Genomic DNA, 22,776 nt, shown 5'->3' with positions numbered 1-22,776 from the left:
CACAAATATTTTATATGACAATTCATTTCAAAGAACAAATAAATGACATATTTGATGACTGTGAACATTTGTTTCAAATCTTTCTTTCCCAGTAAGAGCAATATCATCTCTGGAAACCTACTCTCATATATTAGAACATGATAGCACAGAGAAATATATGAAACATAGCATTAATGACCGGCACTTATATAAAACATAGCACTAACAATAGGTTGCTTTCAGTATTTAAGAAAGATCAATCTTTTACAAGTATTAATAAAAATAAATACTTAATATGTGTTTTTCTGACAAAGACAATGTTTTAATGGTTAAAAAAATACATAAAAATAACATTCTGACTGGGAATAAAACAAAATATACAAAACTTCTGAACTTAACAAACATAACTGACGAGTAAGTGTGAAGGAATCTAAGGACCAAAAATAGGTAGTTTGCTTCTTTTTACTGTGATGGGTTCTATAAACCATCACCACTGTGCTGTAAGAGGATTACAGTCTTAACGAGGGCTGGTGATCTAGAGGTTAGGACCTTTAAAACAACAACAATCATCATCATCATTCATACAAGCGAACTGTTTGGGTTGAACCAGACCAAATGCAATGAAACTTGGTTAAGTGATCAATTGAGACATTAGAACATCAGTGCATGCTGCACGCCTGCCATTGTTACATAGGTTATCCATGCCATAATAAAATGAGTGAATCTGAACAATAATCCGAAAGTTTCCTTGTTTGTGATAACAAAAGATTATATTAATCCACTCGACTCATTTGACATGACGCTCACGTTGAGCAATGGCCAGGCCTTCAACTGAAATGAAGAGACATTCACGCGCGTGCCAAGTTGTATGTACCAGCTTATATTTTTATTACCCCTATAAGGGTTTGCCTTTTGCGAACTTCTATGAATAGAACAGGAATGTGGCTTGCTTACAGCTCTCCCTCTGAACTTGAGGGATAAATGATTGCCCAATTGTAGCCTTTGAAAGTACGAACATTTTGTCAGATGTCAGTCAATCTCCTAGCCATGGTAGCAAGGTACCTTCTGAATGGACAAAAGCAGCAAATGCACCTATATATACGCAAGGGAACGGGAAGGAATCCAGCAACTATTGAGGTATCTCATTGATCAGTATACAAGACAAGGTGTTCACTGGGATTCTGGAAGGGAGGGTGCAATCAGTGGTTGAGAGTAAGCTGGATGAAAACCAGTGGTCAGGATCAGATTTTCAGTATGCGCCAGAGGAATAGACAGTTACATTTATGTTTTGTAGATCTAGAGAATGCATATGCCAGTGTACCAAGGGAAAATATGTTCGCCATACTGGGGGACTTTGGGATTAAGGGTAGATTATTAAAATCAATCAAAGGCACTAAAGTTGACAATTGGGCTGCAGAGAGAGTTGATGGCAGAATGAGTTCTTGGTTCAAAGTACTTGAAGGGGTTACACAAGGCTGTACTCTATCACCTTTGTTGTTCATAGTTTACATAGATCATCTACTGAAAGGTATTCTTTAAGTGGCAAGGAGGGATTCTGTTAGGTGAAAAACGTAGTAAGCAGTTTGGCCTATGATAATGACTTGGTCTTATAGCAGACTGTGCTGAAAGCCTAATATATAAAGTCTAATATCTTGGAACTTGAAAATAGGTGCATTGAGTATGGTATGAAAATCAGCTTTTCCAAGACTAAATTGATGTCAGTTGGTGAGAAATCAAAGAGAATTGAATGTCAGATTGGGGATACAAAGCTGGAACAGGTAGATAATTTCAAGCATTTAGGATGTGTGTCTTCCAGGATGGTAGTATCGTAAGTGAGACCGAAACAAGGTGCAAGCCCGCAGTTGCGATCAACAGTATTCTGTAAGAAGTGTCATCATCAGCCAAATAGTAAAATAGGGCTGATGACACTTGTAATGTGTCGAAACCGGTCCCAATAAACAAGTTGTGACTTCTATTTAGTTCAACTTACAACGGAGTATTGAAAGGTGGATCCTTCTAATATTGTACATCTTCTTATTTCTCTATTCAATACGGAACGATCATGAAGTTTTTAACTTTAAATGCCACAGAACTAGTTACAAAAAAAGAGGACTGTGGCAGCAGTTAGTAAATTCACAGATGCTTGCAGGCCGAATGCTGAAAGGCATAAGAGTCTATAATGAAGATGTATGTATGTATGTATGTATGTATGTATGTATGTATGTATGTATGTATGTATGGCTAGCGGTGGTGGCTTTGTACAATAGTGATATTATGCAAAGTACGTATAAAGGCTTGTACTTTTGTATTTTCATTTTTTGCAAGCTGCAAGACACATTTTAATGTGTTCTGGAAGCAATGCATCTGAACAAGTTCCGTACAGCACATTTTCACACCGATGAAGTGACAGGGGTGATAAGAAATGGTTTCCCTCACAAGTGGCAGATTTCTAAAGCAAGGGTTTACAAAAAAAAGTTCCATGCTATAAAAAATGTTTGAATAAGCATGGACATTGTAGAAAAGCAGCTGAAATGATGAAGAATGGTTATTAATATATCAATAAATTACTTGCAAAACATGTCAATTTTAGTACTTAAATCCCTTAACACTTACAGTAGCTTTCTTCATATAACATTTTCTATATATACAAATAACACATTAGGGCATATTTCATTATCACAAATTTTTTGGGAAAATGAGCATTGGAACAGAAAAATATGTACTTCAAATATCATCAGATGGTCTACAGAGATGCATAACAACTACACAACAAATCTCGAAGTGCCAATTTTGCAGCTGTTCTCTTTTTGTTAGCCTTATTTTCACCAAAGCCATAATAACTCTTCTATTGTAACTTAAAAGCTATCCAGTCTGTTGAACAGACAAGTTAATTATTACACGGTAACTTACCTGTAGAAAAATACACACTATTAAAGAAAGAATAACATGAACATCAAGAGATTTGGAATTATTGAATGTTACTTGGTAGAATCTGATGACGTTCTTTAAAGAACGAAACAGTTCGGCCCTGCGGTGTAGAGGAAAACGCGTCCGCCTGCCACCCAGCGGCCCCGGGTTCGATTCCCGGCTGGGTCAGGGTTTTTTAATTGTAATGATTAATATCCCTGGCCTGGGGACTGGGTGTTTGTGACGTCCTTAATCTTCCATTCCTCACACACAACATTCCACACTACCGCCATTCCAATAACATGCAGGTGCAAGATGGAGCCAGTAAGGGCAAAAGATCCACATGGGTCAACGCCCCAAACAAATAGCATTTAAAAAAAAGTCATTCCTTGTTTAATAGTGTGTATTTTTATTCCTTGTTTAATAATGTGTTTTTTTACAGGTATGATATAGTGTAATATTTATACTGAACTTGTGTGCTCGACACACTGAAAGTTACATTTAACTTAGTTAACACTGGAAAGTATGGCTTCTTTCTTAACAAACCTCTTCTTTTCATCTCCAGAAGTTAACAGTGAAAAATTTAAAATAAAATTAATTTTAAAAAATAATTAATTAATTTAAAAAGAGTAAAAGAGTAGCCCCTCGATTTGCATCAATATGTTGAAATGTTACTTGCAAAACATTTCATTTTCATTACTTGAATCCCTTAACACTTACACTCATCACTTACAGAAACTTCTATCAACAGCTTTCTTCCTATAACATTTTCAAAAAATATACACAAACACATCAGGACTTATTTCATTATTGCAAGTTTCAGGAAAATAAGGAGCAATGGAATAAAAAAATATGTACTTCAAGTATCATCACAGCATCTGCAGTACAATCACTTCACAGTAAGTCTTTAAGAGCCAATTTTGCAGCAGCTCTCTTTGCGTTAGCCTTGTTTTCACCAAAGCCATAGTACCGCTTTTTTTCATCCCCTAACATCAGTTCCAATTCAACCATTACGGTATTAGTATCAGGGATCTCGTGAGCCTTCCTGAAACAGTACAAAACACATTTTTTAAATGTAAAGTTATCAAGTTTAAATATGCTGGGAAATTCTTCCATAAAATTTCCTAAATTTGAGATTCAACTTCTCAATCACATAGAACTGCAATAGCAAATACAGCAGTGGAAGATATGCCTAAGATGCAATTGAAGTTTTGAATAAATCAGATTGTAATTGTATCCCATGAAACTCTTTTACTAATGTAAGCCCAAAGTAATCTGCTACATAGCAGAGAGAATGAGCGTGCACACTGCACGAGACAAAGTGATGGACAGTGAAATACTTAATATAATTATTAAAATAATGTAGTATGGTCCACCTTTCAATACTATAATATGTAATATTCTAAATTACATTAATTAATTAATTAGGGACTAGTTTCAGCTAGGGCTGGCCATCTTCAGCCTTAATGTAAAACATCTAATAACTAAATAAATGTACATGCACACAATTGACATAAAACAAATGAAACAAATATATACAAATTGACATTAAAAAACTGGGATGAAATTATGATTAAATTTGTAAATAAACTAGGTTCTAACTTCTTGAGTATGCTCATCATTGAGAATATTTTAAGTATTAATTTATATACACAGAACATCTAATCATTAATAATTCAACAGTAAATGGGAACTGGTAAAAGTTGATCCCACAGTTCATCACCAAATCTATTTGAGTGGTGTTAGTCATATGCAAGCCGTTGGACACCACTGTAAATAACCATTAGCTGATTGGAGAACTGTTAGATGTTGTTTCATCATCAATCAAGGTAATAAAATGAGATGCTCTCGTGGTGATTGTTAAATCATGCTGAAATGATGTTGGACATTGTCAGGACGGCACATGAAGATGTGGTTAACACAGATACATTGCGTCTGGTATAACATTTACAATTCATTGCGGTGCCCATGAAGTTAACCCGATTAAATTAGATTAAATTAATGAATTGAATGAGAGAATGTGTTAGTTAATCTAAAGCGCTAGCGAGTGGTTTACTGTCCCAAGAGCTCTGTGTTATCTCAGTGATAAAGTAGTTAATAATTGTAGAAATTTACTAAATTTTGTGTGTGTGTGATACATTTAGCTCCACAAATAATTGTGTTTAGTGTTTATTTGTAGTAATCTGCCGATTAGTGGTATTTATTTACAGTTTTCACACTGAGTAGTTCCGTAGGCATTCGCTAGATTACAACCTGTAATTTCTGCGTGAAAGAAGAAATATATCTTTCTTTTTAATAGCATTATTAAAATATCAATAGGTTGGTTGATAAAATACGGTACTCACAAAGACGGGATATTAAAAAGAGTCGTAACTTTGGCAGCAGTTATATCTATTAGTGCAGGCATTTGTTAGGGTATTTCAAATAGCAGTTCAACGGTCCCACCTATCACAAAGGTAATAACTTCTTTTAATAACGCGATACTGTTGTAATTTTTGTTTAATGAAAGGATTTCAACAGAATAGACAGTATTTCACTGGTGAAATAGTTAACAGTCGTAATTGTTATTGATTATTGTCGCTCTTCTTATTCAAATATTGACATTGTTGACTACATTCTGTGAACAAAGGGTGTAGTGTATCAAGAAAATATAAATAAAAATCAGCTGATTCTTTTATTCAGATCATTTGTAGGTCTGAGTAGGCAGTTAAAGTACCCATAATTTATATTTCACACCCTCGACATTTCGGTTTTTATGAGCGATTAGCTAATAATCAAATTCCTACATTCCAATAATTGCAAGTCAAGTCCCTGGCATACTCAGACAGAAATGCTTTTGAGAAATTATTGTAAACAACCTCATATTTTTCAACATTTAAGGACACTTTTATTCTCCGTCCCGTGGAGCAGGGAAAATAATAGTAATCCACCATCTGTAAAAATCACATAACCGCATTTCAGTTTAAAATTGTAGTGTAGATACAGTATATTAGATAGTATTTCGCCTGTTATATTCGTGTGTAAACGGCAGGTTTAATTTCTATTACAGCATAGTAGGACAAAGTAGTACTAATATTAATCTGTATAGTGTTTAACTTTGTTGGTAATCTTTGAGTACCTACCGGTAGTTTTGCGAATATCTAAATTTAGGCCTGATTGGAATTTTTATTTCTATTTGTGCATAGTAAGAAGCTAGGATTCGCCTGAACGTAGTTTTAACCTTATTGTAGTGTAGCATAGTAACTATTAGAAATTAGAGTGCCTATTCCATAATTTTGAGTAGTTTTGCGAATTTTGAACTTGAATGGTAATTTTCTTTTCTGTTTTTGCTTGGTAATAACCTGTTGTAATTAGAATAGTAATTAGAATACGTAGTTTAAAATTATTGTAGAGTATTGTAGTAACGATATCTGTACTTAGTCTGAACGTAGTTTAAAATTATTGTAGTGTATTATAGCATCTTATTAGAAAGTAGTGTGTTTACTACTCTATTACTGTGAAATATTTGTATAGTATAGTACCGTTTCTGTGGTATCTGTAGTAACTCTCTTACTAAAATTCTGTTGTAATTAGGGTAGACTTAACTGCAGTTAAGAATTGTGTAATTCTTGTCTATTATTCTGATTCTAGTAATTAACAGCAATTTTCATCATGTTAGCGTGTTGTAGGAATAAAAATAGTACAATTAAGTAGTATACTATTGTATTAGTAGTAGCCTCTATTAAATAACTTACTGTCGTGTGATCCCTGTGAACTAACCTAGACAATAGTTCTTTCCTTTCATTTTTATTTTGCACAGAATAAGTTATCTTATTTTTCCTTTTCTTTTCATTATTTAGTAAAAAAAAAGGCTAAGCAGTGCGAGTGTAGGGACTGTGGGTGTGGCCAGGCATTACGGAGTATGAGGGAGGAGTTGGAGAGCTTGAGGGAGATAATTAGGATTCTCTCAGAGGACAGGAAGGAAAGTAGGCCTCCAAACAATGTACAGGATACAGTAGGTATAATAAAGGGACTGCAAGGAAAGGGAGGAATTGTGGAAGACAGATGGTCTAATGTTTTAAGGGGAAGGAGATTGCAGGCTAAGGGCTCCATTCAGGATCAAAATTCAGGACAGGTGTCGTGAGAAATCGGTACGAGTCACTGCAGGTAGAACAACCGAGGGAAGATGAAGAACAGAGAACTGTTCCCGAGAAGTTTGGAAGCAGGAGAAAGGGAAATGCGGAGTAGTGGATAGGAAAAGACAGGTGGAACAGGGTCATGGGATAGAGGAAAAGGAGGAGGAAGTAGCTTCTGCAGCTGTCAGGAAAGATAGGACTGACCAGGAGGTGAGGGCATAAAATGAGGTGGGTAGGGTTGAGGCTCTGGTCATGGGGGATTCTATCGTTAGACATGTCAGGAAAGTGTGTGGAGGAAAGGGTACCAGAGTAGAGTGTTATCCAGGAATTAGGTTAAGGCAGATGTTGAGGAAAGTAGAAGAGAGGGAGGAGGGAAAAAGAAGGTGGTAGTGTTTCACGTTGGTACTAACAACGTAAGACAAGCAGGTATAAGTACCAATATAGTTGAGGATGTGTGGGATCTGGTAAATGCAGCACGGATGAAATTTAAGAAAGCGGAGATTGTTATCAGTGGAATTCTGTGTAGGAGGGATACTGACTGGAGGGTGATTGGGGATTTAAATGAGACTATGGAGTGGGTATGTGGGAAACTGGGAGTGAAATTTCTAGATCCTGACAGGTTTCGTCCCTCCATGGGAAGTCAGAATTTCCATTCAGAATTGCTAGGCGGGCAATAATTCCATTGTGGAGATTTTTCTCCCGTATGCAGTTATCAGACTGTGCCTCTTATAATGGGGCTTCTGATGAGGTCACCTGCATACACCCCAGCGTCCGTGGGTACAGTCTGACACATCCCACTCTGATGAGTCTACTGTCAGCCCTAAGACAAAACGCTGGTTGATAGAGCAAACGCCTGAAAAGCCTTACATCTGATCTGTTTTTTGACATGCTCTATTGGAGGAAAAAATATCTAATTCCCTCCATGGGAACTTAGAATTTCCATTCGGAATCGCTAGGCAGTCAATAACTCCATTGTGGATTAAAAGAAATAAGTTTCATAATGATAGATCCGTATTGAACTGTGATTACAATAGAGTAAAATAATATATTATTATTGGTCCACCTTTTCAATACAAAATGAAAATTACATAGGGACTAGTTTCGACCTAGTAATAGGTCATCATCAGCCTGAAGTAAATTAAAGCGTAAATATCGAAGAAAAACATAAACAATGTAAACACAAGTACAGTCTTTTTAAAGGTACATACCATGTGGGAATTTGAGTAGAGATATATTAAAAATAATAACTCTTCCAATTGACGAAGCACTGAGCGGAAGTTATGTAAAGTTCGGTGCGCCGTATATTATAAAAGAGCTTTCTCCTAGTATCATACTTCACATCGTCTATTAATTCTACTTTATAAACATCTTGAGAAGACAATGTTACGATTCCTTATTTTCAATTGATCTCTGAATGAACAACATTATCGCTTAAGAACCAAGTTTTTTCGATTTCCATTTCCACAATTTATACGACGCACGGAACTTTTTTAAGGATCTCTATATTTTAACATAATATAGCGCTTCTCTGGTTTCCTAAGCCTCCTCGCGCAACAATTGCCTTGTTCCAAAAAATGAAGAGCCTTTCCAACATCCATGTATTTTGACGTCTTTCAATACCTTATAAAATACGACGTAATCTTCTTCGAATATACAACAGCTAAGAAGAAGCCAGCATTCAACCTACTCTTCTTCTTTATTACATCATTTAGTGCACAGTGGTCTTTTAACGGCGCACCGAACTTTACATAACTTCCGCTCAGTGCTTCGTCAATTGGAAGAGTTATTATTTTTAATATATCTCTACTCAAATTCCCACATGGTATGTACCTTTAAAAAGACTGTACTTGTGTTTACATTGTTTATGTTTTTCTTCGATATTTACGCTTTAATTTACTTCAGGCTGATGATGACCTATTACTAGGTCGAAACTAGTCCCTATGTAATTTTCATTTTGTATTGAAAAGGTGGACCAATAATAATATATTATTTTACTCCATTGTGGATATCTATCTCCCATATGCAGTTATCAGACTGTGCCTCTTATAATGGGCTTCTGATAAGTTCATCTGCATCCACACTGATACGTCACACACCACACATTTTTTCGGCTGGGTGGCCTTCACCTCATCTGCGACTCAGCCGGCCCAAGAACAATAATAGGCAGACACCTAGTTGGTTATCACCTCTCCAATCCACCATGGATATCCGACTAATCACTGGAGTGGATACCCCTCTCGCAGAATCCTCCATTATCACTGAACTTCGAAAGTCCGGCTCCCCAGTCCGTGATGTCATTCGGCTTTAGGATCCCTCCCCTAATCGACGGTCGACGCAGGTCTTGGCCTACTTCAGAGATCCAGCCCACGCAGCCGCCCTCGAAACCAGCGGAGCAACCATCAAGGGCAGACTTCATGAAGTCTTACCTACTCCTGAGTACATCCTACAACAATTGCGCTTTCACCCCGACACTGTTCCCACCGCTAACCCACATCCACCTCGCACACTCCAGCAGTCCCCACCGCCCCCACCTCCATTTCGTCCACAGTAACCACAACTACTACTACTACTACTACTACTACTACTACTACTACTACTACTACTACTACTACTACCACTACTACTACTACTACTTTCACTACTTCCGCCCATACTCCCCCCTCTACTTCCACCCTTACTACCATTATAGCCACCTCTCTCTTATCATGGCAACGTCCCCACCTCCCTACCTACCACACAACGCAATTCCCAGCAACCTCTGCGAACCACACGGATGCCACCATCGCAGCTCCACCTGACACCCAAGGACAAGCAGACGCCTCAACTACAGCCCAACAGCAGCTTCCATCACAGAGCTGTGTCATCCGTGGCATTGACTCTGCCATTACCGAACAGGTCCTATTGCAAGAACTAAAAATGGCAGGCGTCCCAGCTCGTCGGGCGTACCGTACCTTCAACACCAACGTACCGACCTTTATGATTCGCCTACAACTCTCATCTGCTGCCGACGTAGACCATCTAATTACCACCGGTATCCATTTCCGCAGGCGAACCTACCGAATGGATCACTCTCGCTTCCCACCCCGTACCGTCCGCTCCCCTCGTCTAACCCCTTCTCATAGCTCCCCACCTGCACCGCCACCCACCCCACCACCTCAAGCCATTTACCTACCCGCACCACAACCCAATATTTTCCTCCCGCCTCTCCTGATATTGGACCTGCTTTGCCTACTCGCCACCTCTATTATGAACATTACCACAACCCTCTGTTACCTTATGACCCAACACTACCCTACTCCTTACGCCAACTTCACACCGAACCCCCCATTGTACCAGCTCAATATATGTAACTACTTCTGTAACTCTATGTAGCAATATGTCTTTTTCCCATTTGCGCACCCGAGATACGTAGATATGTAAATAAATTTCTCGTCACCCTTCCCCTGGTGTTCGTAGGGGTTTGCTTGCGTGGGGTGCTTTGCGGGTCGTCGCGGGGTCCCAGCTTGTAGTCACGGTGTCCTTGCGCCGATTTCATATCTTTCTTCCTTCTCTGGTATGTACGACACATACCCCCTACACTTTAATTTTCTTCTATGATTCTTTTCCCTTATACACAGCCGAAGAGCTCCTCGTTGAGCTGATGTCCCGCCCCTCCTCGTGTGAGGAGAGGGAATGAAATACCACTTACTTTACGTTACGTTCACCTGCATACACCCCAGCATCAGTGGGTAGGGTCTGACACATCCCACTCTGATAGTCTAGTGTCAGACCTAAGACAAAACGCTGGTTGATAGAGCAAACGCCTGAAAAGCCTTACATCTGATCTTTTTTTTTTTTTTGACATGCTCTATTGGTGGAAAAATATCTAATTCCCTCCATGGGAACTTAGAATTTCCATTCGGAATTGCTAGGCGGGCAATAATTCCATTGTGGAGTTTTATCTCCCGTATGCAGTTATATCAGACTGTGCCTCTTATAATAGGCTTCTGATAAGTTCACCTGCAACAGGGACGAGCTGACAGTCGTAGCGGAAGGACGCATGTGCCTCTCGCTCCGATTTCTCTCTCCTTGCCAGGCGCTCTGTACTTCTTAAGTATCAGCCAGGCACTTGTACTTATTAGTACATCTTCGAAAGAGCATTTGTCAGAGCTGAGCACTTTTCAATGCTCGCTATGAGCACTTTTCAGTGCTCGCTATTTCTCGTTCAGGAGCTTTATTTTCAGGAGGACCAGGATGGAGAAGCCGACACTACCAGTGAGATTGGTCGACTACGACTACGAGGGAGCCGTCGAGAAGCTACTAGACGCGATCGACACGGTGGAGGTCCCCAGCTATGATCGCCCGGGGCTGGTGGTGTTCAACTGGCTGGGGGAGGCCGACCACCAGGGGACGCTCCACGTGTTCGACAACCTGAATGCGACTGCGGAGTACATCGGAGAGCCTCTCCTGCCGATCATCGGCATTGTGGTTACTTCCTGGGCGATTATCATTCGCCCTAACGACGCAGCCAGCTTCAAGGTCTACGAGGAGCGCGCGTCCCAGCAGTTCCAGGTTGCCCGGCTACCAGGACTCAGGGAGCACCTGGACGTCTCGGGCTACCAGGAGGCAGCCGCGCAGACGGAGCCAAGGACCAAGGAAAGACGGCGGCGCTCCCGAGCGCCAAGACGGCGCGACCACAGTTGGAAAGCTGTTCTTTTCGAAGTACACGCAGACCAACAAGGCCGCCAACCAGGACCGTCGACCACCTACCAAGGCGAAGTGGTCGCAGACGCAGGCCTACCAGGAGGGGCCTGTAACCCGGGCACAAACCAGGAGAGCGCCCGTGATGGTGGATGGCAGCACGGCAGTGGACAAGGACATCCCTTGGCGTGCTGAAGCTGCCGTCCAGGCCCTGCCAGCCAACATGTCGTTCGAGATGCAGACCTCGATGCACGCCCCACAGGACAGGGAATGCAGTCGAGTGTTAGCACCGACCGACGCCGCCAGCCAGGAGAAGGAAGAAGATGGCGACGCAGCGGAGCCACCAGCAACCCCGGGATCACCAGGCCGGGAGGAGGGCCACCAGGACGAGGCCTCTTCCCCTGCCGAGAAGAAACCTACAGGAAGAAGAAGACGATGCCGGACCAGGAAGCAGAAGGCGACGCCGGCCCACCAGGAGAGGGCCGCCCAGCTGCAACCCCAGTCTGCTCCCAGGACAACAGTCAACCGAGGAGCCAATCAGGAGAGAACCTCAGTGGGTAGCGGCAGTCAGATGAGAGTAAAACGTCCCCCTCAGCAGCTCTTGCAGAGTTTCCGCTGTCTGAGGTGGGGCCACCGTCAGGTCAGCTGTGGGCTCGAGGTGAGGTGCAACCGTTGTGGTGGTGATCACCACTACACGGCCTGCGCAGCACTTAGGGAGGCGCCGGTGTGCGCCAACTGCTCGGGGGGCCACCCGGCCTCCCATGGCAGTTGCCCTGTCTACCGGGCCATGGCGCGGGCAGAGAGGAAGGAGGCCCAGTGCCATGACCCACCCCCTTCCAGGAGGCCCCCGCCTCGGCGGGCTTGGCCTCATTCTCCGGGATCGGAGACTGGGTACGAGGTACCCCAAGGAGGTGGAGTCGTGCGACGGGCCCTAGTGGTACTCGACGCATGGCTCCGCAGCCGGCAAGGACTGTGCTAGTCACAGCAGTGCCCAGACGGACTGATCCCCAGACGATGGAATGGCAAGGAATTGGTTCATGTTTTGTGCATGTTACCTGTTCCTAACTAACACAACCTCTGGTCTTTTTCCAGCCCACATCCTTGCATGTGCTATCAAAAGATGTCAGGTTTTATATGTAGGCTCTTTCTTCTTTCTGCCTATGTGGTTTTTCCCTGACCCTTCAATACCATACTTCAATACCATATACCTAACACAATATCGCCTGGTAGCGTGTCTGACATGGAAACAGGCAGATACTCCTTGTATCACTTCCCACTCTACCCAGCTATCTCTTTTCTTCTTAGAAACTAATAGCATGTCGGAGGCCATGTAGATTGAGTCGATGGTCACGACAAGGGAGCGGGCTACGGGGGCCCCCCCCGTAAAAAAAAAAGTTCACCTGCATACACCCCAGCATCAGTGGGTAGGGTCGGACACATCCCACTCTGATGAGTCTAGTGTCAGACCTAAGACGAAACGCTGGTTGATAGAGCAAACGCCTGAAAAGCCTTACATCTGATCTGTTTTTTGACATGCTCTATTGGTGGAAAAATATCTAATTTCCTCCATGGGAACTTAGAATTTCCATTCGCAATTGCTAGGCGGGCAATAATTCCATTGTGGAGTTTTATCTCCCGTATGCAGTTATCAGACTGTGCCTCTTATAATGGACTTCTGATGAGTTCACCTGCATACACCCCAGTGTTAGTGGGTAGGGTCTGACACATCCCACTCTGATGAGTCTAGTGTCAGACCTAAGACAAAATGCTGGTTGATAGAGCAAACGCCTGAAAACCCTTACATCTGAACATAATTGTATACGATGATATTGAAATACTAAATTTGTGTTGCTTAAGAAGGAGCATTTTTTTTTCCCTGCCTGAAAGTCCAGTGACTATACAGTACCCTGAGTGAAGTGCCGAAAACCTCTTCGGCGATACACTAGAAAAAAAAAACCAAAAATCCAACCCTGGACATAATGTAAACGTTTTGCAAGTACGAATAATTGAAGAAACTCATTCCGTCTTCATGTAGAGCTGCCAAAATGCGCTCTGTCTCCTTCCAATTGTTGTGAACATGCTCTGCTTTATGATTTCCGAGGATTTTCTAAACAATACCCTCCGAATGCGATGCTAACATGGTCCCTTAAGCAAGTTCACCGCTGATCGCTTTTCCAGTACAGTAGCCTACTTCCTCAAATTACCGCAATCACGGGACGTTAACATCATAATCCGTAAGTATGCCATAGCCGTCCTTTCGTGAGATACAGTTTCTCGAAAAGGCGTGATCAAGGATTTAGCATTGATGGGACTGAAATTTCTGGAAGGTTGATCCGGGAAATCATTTCTTAGAGGAACGGATAATGTGGGATTTTTACAGCGTGATTTAATTAGGATGCTCGCGGGACCACATAATTTGAATGAATAATGCGGGAAAATCTAGTTTCTGGCAACGTATAATCAAGGTTCTACTGTACATGAATTACAAACATTTAGACAAACGCATATTACAAATAAATGTGCATATTGTGGTTAAAATATTATGTGTTTCACATAAATCGTGTTTGTCTTTAAAATTAACCTTATTATTATTATTATTATTATTAGAAATATGTTGTAAATCTTTGTGTTCAATTCAATTGAACATATTAATCTTAAAATATTACGAGACTCTTATGGCTATTATGAAGATAATAATGTAGTAGTGGGCATGGGGAAATGAAAAATGTGTCGTGCAAACTTGATATATAACTTAACTCTTTCCTGCGGGTTGCGTAGTAAAGCATACTGGAGTCACACATTGTCTCCCGTGGGTTGCGTAGTAGAATGTAGTCGACTTTTAAACACACTGCCTCTGCCATCTGTCTGCTAAACATACAACTTCTTCAAACCAGTAAATTCCTCAGGCTTCCTAGATACAACTGACATGCATGGAATGCTAATATAAAGTGCTTAAATATGTTTTCTTAGATAGAAGAGACAGCTGACTGAATGTAAACACATTGCAGCAACATGGCTGCACAGAGCCAGTTGAGTGAAGAGGATATATGTTACAAATTAGATTAATATATTGATGAATGGAATGGTAGCGAGTTCGAAGTTGTAGGTATAATAATAAAAATGGTGTGGGAAGCAGTTGGGACAGAAGATGAACCTGAGGGAAATTGAAATACAGTATATTGCACAGCACAAGAAATGCTCATTCAGATACCGTCCGCTGTTAGAATATTAGGCCTACTTGGACAAAAAATAATTATCAGTTTTAACCCTTCATTTAATTCTGTTTCGAATTATGGGCCTCTCCCAAGATGAACACGGAGCAGTGCGCAACGTGCTCAAGTAATTACATAATAATCCAACAGTTTAACTTCCAATCCCATTTGGTGAAAAGTAGTTTATAATTTGTATGTCCGAGAAGCAGTATGATTTGGTATCTAAATATCTTCATCCGACGGATACCAAAAATGAAATAAATTGGGGGATTCAAGGTGAAGTCCTGAATTATCTGCATTATCGAGAAAATAAGAGCAATTCAGACTGACTATAAAAACAAGCAATTTAACATTAATTTGCACCATGTTGGATGCTTCTTAATGTATAATTCCAAACTGGGGGGTTCCCGAGTGTAATTAGGTGATCACATTGTATGATTTTAGAATAAGTACAGCGTACTTACCCTTGTTGCAAAATTTGAAACCGATATCTTAAGTTGTTCTTACAGAATAAATTATTTAGCAAAGGTATTCCACAACTATGTCTGACAAGAAAATTATTACTCTAAGGGTGGCGTGCACCATCCTGGAGTAAATTACTACAGAAGTAGCCTTTTTTAAAGAAGTCCATACTACAGAAGTAAATTACAACGGGAGTTATTTACTCCAGAAGTAACGTCGGAGAGTTGAAGTTGAAGTACAATTTACTCTTTTAGTTGAAATGAAATGGCGCATGGCTTTTAACGCTGGGAGTGTCCGAGGACAAGTTCGGCTCGCCAGATGCAGGTCTTTTGATTTGACTCCCGTAGGTGGCCTGCGCGTCATGATGAGGATGAAATGATGATGAAGATGACACATACACCCAGTTCCTGGGCCAGCGAAATTAACCAAATAAGGTTAAAATTCCTGACCCTGCTGGGAAACGGGGGATAAAAACGTACGCGAAAAAGATAAATGTTTGTTAATAGAGATAATGACGATCTATGCAAAGGATATAAGGTGTAAGAAACACAACATAAAGATGCTGGATAAGAAAAGAAATCCATGGAAAGTCGTGACAGAAGAATTCAATGCTTCAAGTGATGGAAAACGTAGTGAAGAGCAAGTTAAGATTCTGTAGAAGGACTTAAAAGCGAAGGCGGAAGCAAAGCAGAAAGTCATGGACACGCGGGAAAAATTAAAACTGATGGTGGTTTCTTCATACAGATCGCCTACATCCACAGTGAAATTTTCCCATTTTCGCACCAGGCAAATGCTGGGTCTGTAGGCCACGGCCGCTCCCCAATCCCTAGGCCTTTCCTGCCCTATCGTTGCCATAAGACCTATCTGTGCTGGTGCGACGTTAAGCAAATTAAAAAAAAAAAAAAAAATTAAAAAATACCTCTTCCGATTTCTGAAAAGTTCACCGTTGTCACCGAGAGGGCAAAAAATGGGAATATGCGCGCAGTCACAGTCAATTGCACCCACGATGTGTGGAAACCTGCCAATGTGAAGAATATCCTTTTATTTCCTGAACAATCATCATCATTTGCAGGCATACCTCCCTCTTAGCCTCAACAAATACAATAGGCCTAGAGACTGTATTTGGCCTCAACTAGTGCTTTAACCACGTGATGAAAGATACGGCCAGCAGTTGTGCGGTAAACGTTAATTAGATCACCGGCAACTGTACTGAAATGTTCTGGTACGAAACACTTGTAGGGCACAGAGCAACTGTAATTTGAGAGATGCAACAAAATTAAGACAAGAATTCAGCTGTAAGTGATCTCCAAGTAGATTTAGAAGGAAAGTAAAGGATTCCTTCCTAAGACCAAAAACGTTCCTGAAACTCGCCGTGTGCGTATTACATGGCTCTTGCCTTTCAAGCACTGTAGGCCTACGCACTGTTACATTTCCCATCGTTTTCTGCGTCGAGATCGTCAATATAATCTAAGTAATCCATAAACACGTTTGAAACGTCTTTCCTCTCATATACGGCACGATATTATCGTTAGTTAACAAGTTTAAACTTAGCTTACTCCATGCACGACGTGAGAGTAAATTCTAACCTATATTCATACATTATTTACTTCTTTACTAATATAGTACAAGATGGTGCTCTTCAACATTTTACTCTTGTAGTAATTTAGTCCAGGAGTATCTGAAAGGACTAAAATACTTTGGAAGTAATTTACTCTCGTATGAAAGTCGCCGAATGATGACTTCAAGAGTACTTTACCACGGAAGCAGAACTTACTCTTCGTTGGTGCACGCCACCCTATGTTTCGCCAGATAGTGAGACAGGGGAAGATTAAACAACTACTTGTTGTACTTATTTGTTGTTGTTGTGTTTGAGTCATCAGTTCATAGACTGGTTTGATGCAACTCTCCATGCCACTCTATCTTGTGCTAACCATTTCATTTCTAAGTAACTGCTGCATCCTACATCTGCTCTAATCTGTTTGTCATATTCATACCTCGCTCTACCCTACCGTTCTTACTGCCCACACTTCCCTCAAAACTGCACAAGTCCTAGGTGTCTTAACACGTTCCCTGCGGCAGTGAATTTTGGTGACTTAATTTTACGTCGTATTGGCCCACCAGTGACCCGATGCTGTCTTGTTATTTTCGGTTTGGGTCACCGGTGACCTGATGAATTTGACTTTGGTTAGTCCCCACCATGAAATCCAAAACAATGCTGGAGCACTTGTTGTATGCCTTATTGTTGAGGAGACATTCCGATGTATTTACCCCTGTGACAGTTTTCCCCTTCAGCACGTGCGTGACCCAGAAATGACCCCGGAAGTAAATGTTAGTTTCTCGTTCATTAATCTGTTAATTATTTTCATATTATGCTTAGTAACAAAATAATATCACGAAAGACAAGGCTGTACGTACGGTCGTCAACTGATACTAAAGTGTGTGATAGTACATATATCACACCCCAGAATTATATGTAGAAGTTAGAGATATTATTGTCTGTATTCTAATTTTATTATTATTATTATTTCATGTGTATACTTTGCCATTTATATTGGTAAGCTGGAAGATATCCACATATGTAGGTATGAGTAATTTGTTTTGCACGAGTGGGAAAACATTGCTGTAATAACTCTGGTAATTTGAATGAGTCATATGGCTACCCCAGTGTCTGTTGTGATGTACTTGTGTCAGGAAATTCCATTACTCATGTATATATCCCAGCCTGATGAGATGAGCTTGTTGTTGTACCAGGGAAAGTTTGGTGATTCATGTAAAACTCCCGAGTGTTTGTTTATCTCTTGGGAGAAAGGAGAAGTTCAGGGCTTGGTCTTGACTAGAGATCACTCATGATTGGTGGGCAAGGACCAATCCAGACGTATCATCTGAGAGGAGGGGGATGTTGATGTCTATAAAGGTTGATGATACGGCGGCAACCATGGACATTGTATGGAACATTATAAGTGACATTGTAAGAAACATTGTAAGGGTGATGGAAAAGGTGAAGGTAAAGGAACGAGAAGGAAGATAAAGACAACTACAACTACAACTGACGCACTGTACGGGAAGGAAGTGGTGCTGATACACGGTACTGGAGTGACACGGCTGCAATGGACTGGACTTCAAACGTTCGTGGAACGTAGTTTTGTTATGTTCGTGGAAAGTGGATGATTGTGGAGAGTGCTTGCGCATTAAGTATTGTAGCACTTGTGGTGGCCTAGCATTATATGTTGGTGAAAGCTATCTCAGACTTTCCATAAATTTATGTTGAGGATCGACAGACGTGTGTATATATCTTTACAACAAGTGTTAAAATATGTGAACACAGTAGTACAAGGTACAGTATCTGTGTGATGTGATAACTGTCGATTATGAGAATCGGCAAGTCGAATTGATATAGAGACAGTGAAGGGTATTTATCTTCATACATGTACATTGTTCATCGGACTATTTACAAATGGTAGCTTAGTTCTCGCTTTCGTTTTCCCACGATTTTCATTATTATTGTTGTTGTTGTAAATATGGAGTCTTCCAGCAATATTTTATGTGTATTATATGTATAATGTTGTATGTTGATGAGGTGCTCATGCACGGAATTTGTTAAGAATATAGTTAGCTATTTTAGAATCAGTGTTATTGATAAACCTAGGTGCAGTTCCTACCTAATTAGTCGTTTTCAGGAGGTTAGGTAAGGCCTGCAGCAGATGTACCAGTACGCAGCATTATGTACACGCCCTGGGATATAAAGTCTATCATGCTCTTATCTAAATTCGAGGGATCCATTCTGGTGAACTCTGGCGCCCATACTACGGACATTTCGGTTAATTATGCTTATTAATTTTATTAAGTTTTTGAGTAATTTTATTTATATATTTTTATTCATGATTTTATTATTATTATTTATCAGTAGTCATCAACTTATTACAAGTGAAATTACCGTCACTGTCATAACTTTGTTCCAAATAATGAGCAATTTGTCCGGGATCCAGTGCCATCCTAAACCTCATTCTTTTCCGTGCCACTGATGTGTCAGAATGTGAAGGCTCTTGCCTAAAGAAAAAGGATGTGAACTGCTTGTAAATATTATTTATGGAAGATAATAAACATATCTATAATGACCCCAATAAATAAAAATCTGAAAAGTTATATTCACTTACCTCAGAGCAATGTAGAAAGGAATAGGTTACACAAGATGTCAGAAGGGTGGTACCGGTACTCCTCGTATTAAACAACAGTCGTCATTTGAAGCCAACAACATTGTAGGCTTCATTCACCGTAACCGCGCAAGCGATTCTTGCGTAAAAATATAGGTTGGACAACAATCCAAACACAGGGGGACCCGAAGCGATATGAATGGAAGGTAAAAAAAAAAAATTCTTCGGGTCACTGGTGGGCTGATCAAAACTAGCAGTATGCCTCAATCCTTTACTTCAATAGGAACACTATGTTGTCATTAGTTATCGGAAATTTGTAACTAGGACATAGTTACTTACTCTGAAATTTTGGGAAGTTCGCATCAGCGGATAAGAGTAGCATGCTTCGGGACACACGGCGACGCAAGGAACGTGTTAAGATGTGTCGTATCATATTATCTCTTCTTCAAATATAACCAAATCGATCTCGTCTCACCCATTCGATTCAGTATCTCTTCATTCGTTATTCTATCTATCCATCTCACCTTCAGTATTCAGTATTCTTCTGTGACACCACATTTCAAAAGCTTCTATTCTTTTTCTTTCTGGGCTACTTATCGTCCATTTTTCACTTCCATACAATGCCACGCTCCAGACGAAAGTCTTCAAAAACCTCTTTCTAATCCTTATATCAATGTTTGAAGTGAGCAAATTAGTCTGCATTTTATGTCCTCCTTACTTCTTCTATCATTAGTTATTTTACTACCCAAGTAACAATATTCATCTACTTCCTTTAAAACATCATTTCCTAATCTAATATTACAGGGGAGGTATTTGTTTTCATCAGTCTGAAAAGGTGGCACTTTAAAATGTTGCCTTGTTAAAAATACATGGAGATACAGTGCGGTTGTTAAGTTAAACAAATTGAACAATAACAGTGTACGTTGTAGGTTGTACAATTTTAAATCTGACAAGTTAGCACTTGTTGCAGAATACATGCAGAGTATGTGAGACTTGAGGGAATATCCTTTGTGTTTTGCTGTTGACTAGAGTTGAAATGAGCAGCTGACAGGTTAAAAATTAGGTTGTCCCGTGGCGATGCAGCCGTTATTATGTGGAAATGTTAAACAAGATGGAATATTCCCTTGCTTCTTGCCCTCGTAACCGGTGTTAAACGTACACTATGTCAAGTGCCACCACAAATAGGTGTCTTCACCCTATCAGACCGATGACAACAAATAAGTACAGCAAATAGTTGTTTAAGTTATATCCCAAGTTTGTACTACATGTTTCATTTCCACATGTGAAATACTTCATTATTAACTTCATCAAAGACTTAGAAGAATCATAGCCATAAGAGACACGTAATATTTTAAGATTACCTTGTTAAACTGAATTGAACACCCAGTTTTAGAACATATTTCTAATAATACGAGAAAGGATAATTTTGAAGATGAACACGATAGTGAAATACATAATATTTTAATCGCATCATGTACATTCATTTGCAATGTGTGTTTGTTTAAATGTTCTTGATTCATGTACTTTTGAGCTGAACATGGTTCCAAGTGAACCAAAAACGGTACTCGATTATTAAGCTTTTATAGTGTTGTTTGGAGGAACAACGGAAATGAAAATGATCAACTATGACATGTAAAGCACCTTGTAAAAAAAAAGAGTATAAGTGATTTGCTACACCAATACTCAAAAAAATTCCCTACAATAATCTCTACAGTCGACCCCTTTTATTACTGCAGTTAAGAAACAGCGGAAATAGTATACCTGCATTCGTATGACTGGAATGTGAGTTGCCGAGGAATTCCTAACAAGACAGCTCGCAACTCCTTCCCCACCTGTCGGTCTATCGTACCTCGCAAACCACAATGAGCTGCGACCTTGACTACTGTTATAGGTAACCGTCAAGGAAGAGCAGAAAGAAAATCTTTCACTTTGTAATAAGTAGCAAGTTCCAATTGTGACAATTTACTGTACACAATGTCAGTTGTACAGAAGAGGTTTCTTACAACTAAAAGTTGTGGAATACTCAAAATTACATGGTAAAAGCAACAGAAAGGCAATTCAGATCACCACCAACTGAGAAAATATACGAATGGCAAACACAAAAAAATCACTTGCTGAACCTGGAAAAAACAAACATTTTAGGACGCATGCTGAAAAATGGCCTCTTCTAGACTCAGAAATAAAGCAAAGGGTTACAAAACAAAGAAATAATGGCACCTTTGTGTCCACCAAAATGATCATCTGTGATGCGAGAAGATGGGCGGTTGCACACAACATCGTGGATTTCACGGTACCACCTGCTTGATTTATGAAGAGACATGGACTATTGATACGCGCTTGCACCAGGATTTCACAAGAAATCCCAGCAGAATATGAATCCAAAATAGTGGAATTTCACAAATTTGTGATCGATACATGAAAACGAACTCGGCCAACATAGTGCCTCTAACCTTTGGTGTTTTATCAAACAAAACTGTTGACAGTAAAAGAGCTAAAACCATCACAATAAAAACGTTGGCCATTACAGTGTCTTCGTGTCTAGCTGTGAAGATGGTACAAAATTGGCTCCAATGATAATTTTTATGAGAAAAACTGTACCTAAAGATAAAATTTTACAAGGGATTGTCCTTCATGTTTAAGAGAAGGGATGGAAGGACAAAAACGGTATGAAGGAGTGGTTGGAAGAAGTGTGAACTAAACATCCCGGTGGTCTCCAGAAAAAGAAATCCTTTCTTGTGTTGGACCAGTTCAAGTCCCACACAACAAATAAAGTAAAACGGAGAATGAAGGACTCGAACACTAAACTTGTGCCTCACAAGCCAATTGCAGCCACAAGATGTCTCAATAAACAAACCATACAAGGTTTCTACGCGTCAAGAGTGGACAAAATGAATTGCACCTCATCACGATATAACACCAGCAGGATGAAGGAAGAGACCATCAGTTGTACTAGTCTGTGAATGGGTGAAGACATCATGACAGGCAGTGAAAAAGGAAAGTCGTCAAGTAATTTATGTGGTGATCTATGATAAGTTTTGCCTTGATATGCATCTTAGTGCAGTCCAGAACTTTAAACTTGAAGGTCACGAGATTTAAATCCAAATAAATCCACGGCAAATGGTTCAAAGACATATAAAAAGAGACAAGTACATGCACACATGTACTGAACTGCATACTGGTGAACATTCACTGCATCACATTTATCAATTGCAAGATGAGTTTACAACCATATAATTTATTCGCACTAAAAAAGCTGGTGCCATTCAACCA

General features: G+C 40.1%; 1 protein-coding gene across 1 annotated transcript in view; it reads right to left on the bottom strand.

The window, feature by feature from the left end:
• Positions 1 to 2,239: 2,239 nt before the first annotated feature.
• Dcr-2 (Endoribonuclease Dcr-2) overlaps positions 2,240 to 22,776 on the bottom strand; it is a 396,960-nt gene continuing 376,423 nt past the window's right edge. Inside the window, exon 26 of the mRNA XM_067143947.2 lies at positions 2,240 to 3,931. Within this exon, the coding sequence (XP_067000048.2) occupies positions 3,781 to 3,931 (151 nt within the window). The 3' untranslated portion in view covers positions 2,240 to 3,780. The remainder of the gene's footprint in view (positions 3,932 to 22,776) is intronic.

Source organism: Anabrus simplex, chromosome 3 (assembly GCF_040414725.1).
Source record: "Anabrus simplex isolate iqAnaSimp1 chromosome 3, ASM4041472v1, whole genome shotgun sequence".
NCBI classification, from domain to species: domain Eukaryota; kingdom Metazoa; phylum Arthropoda; class Insecta; order Orthoptera; family Tettigoniidae; genus Anabrus; species Anabrus simplex.
Note: the sequence above shows the minus strand (reverse complement) of the source record. Positions and strands in the feature narration are given on the sequence as shown.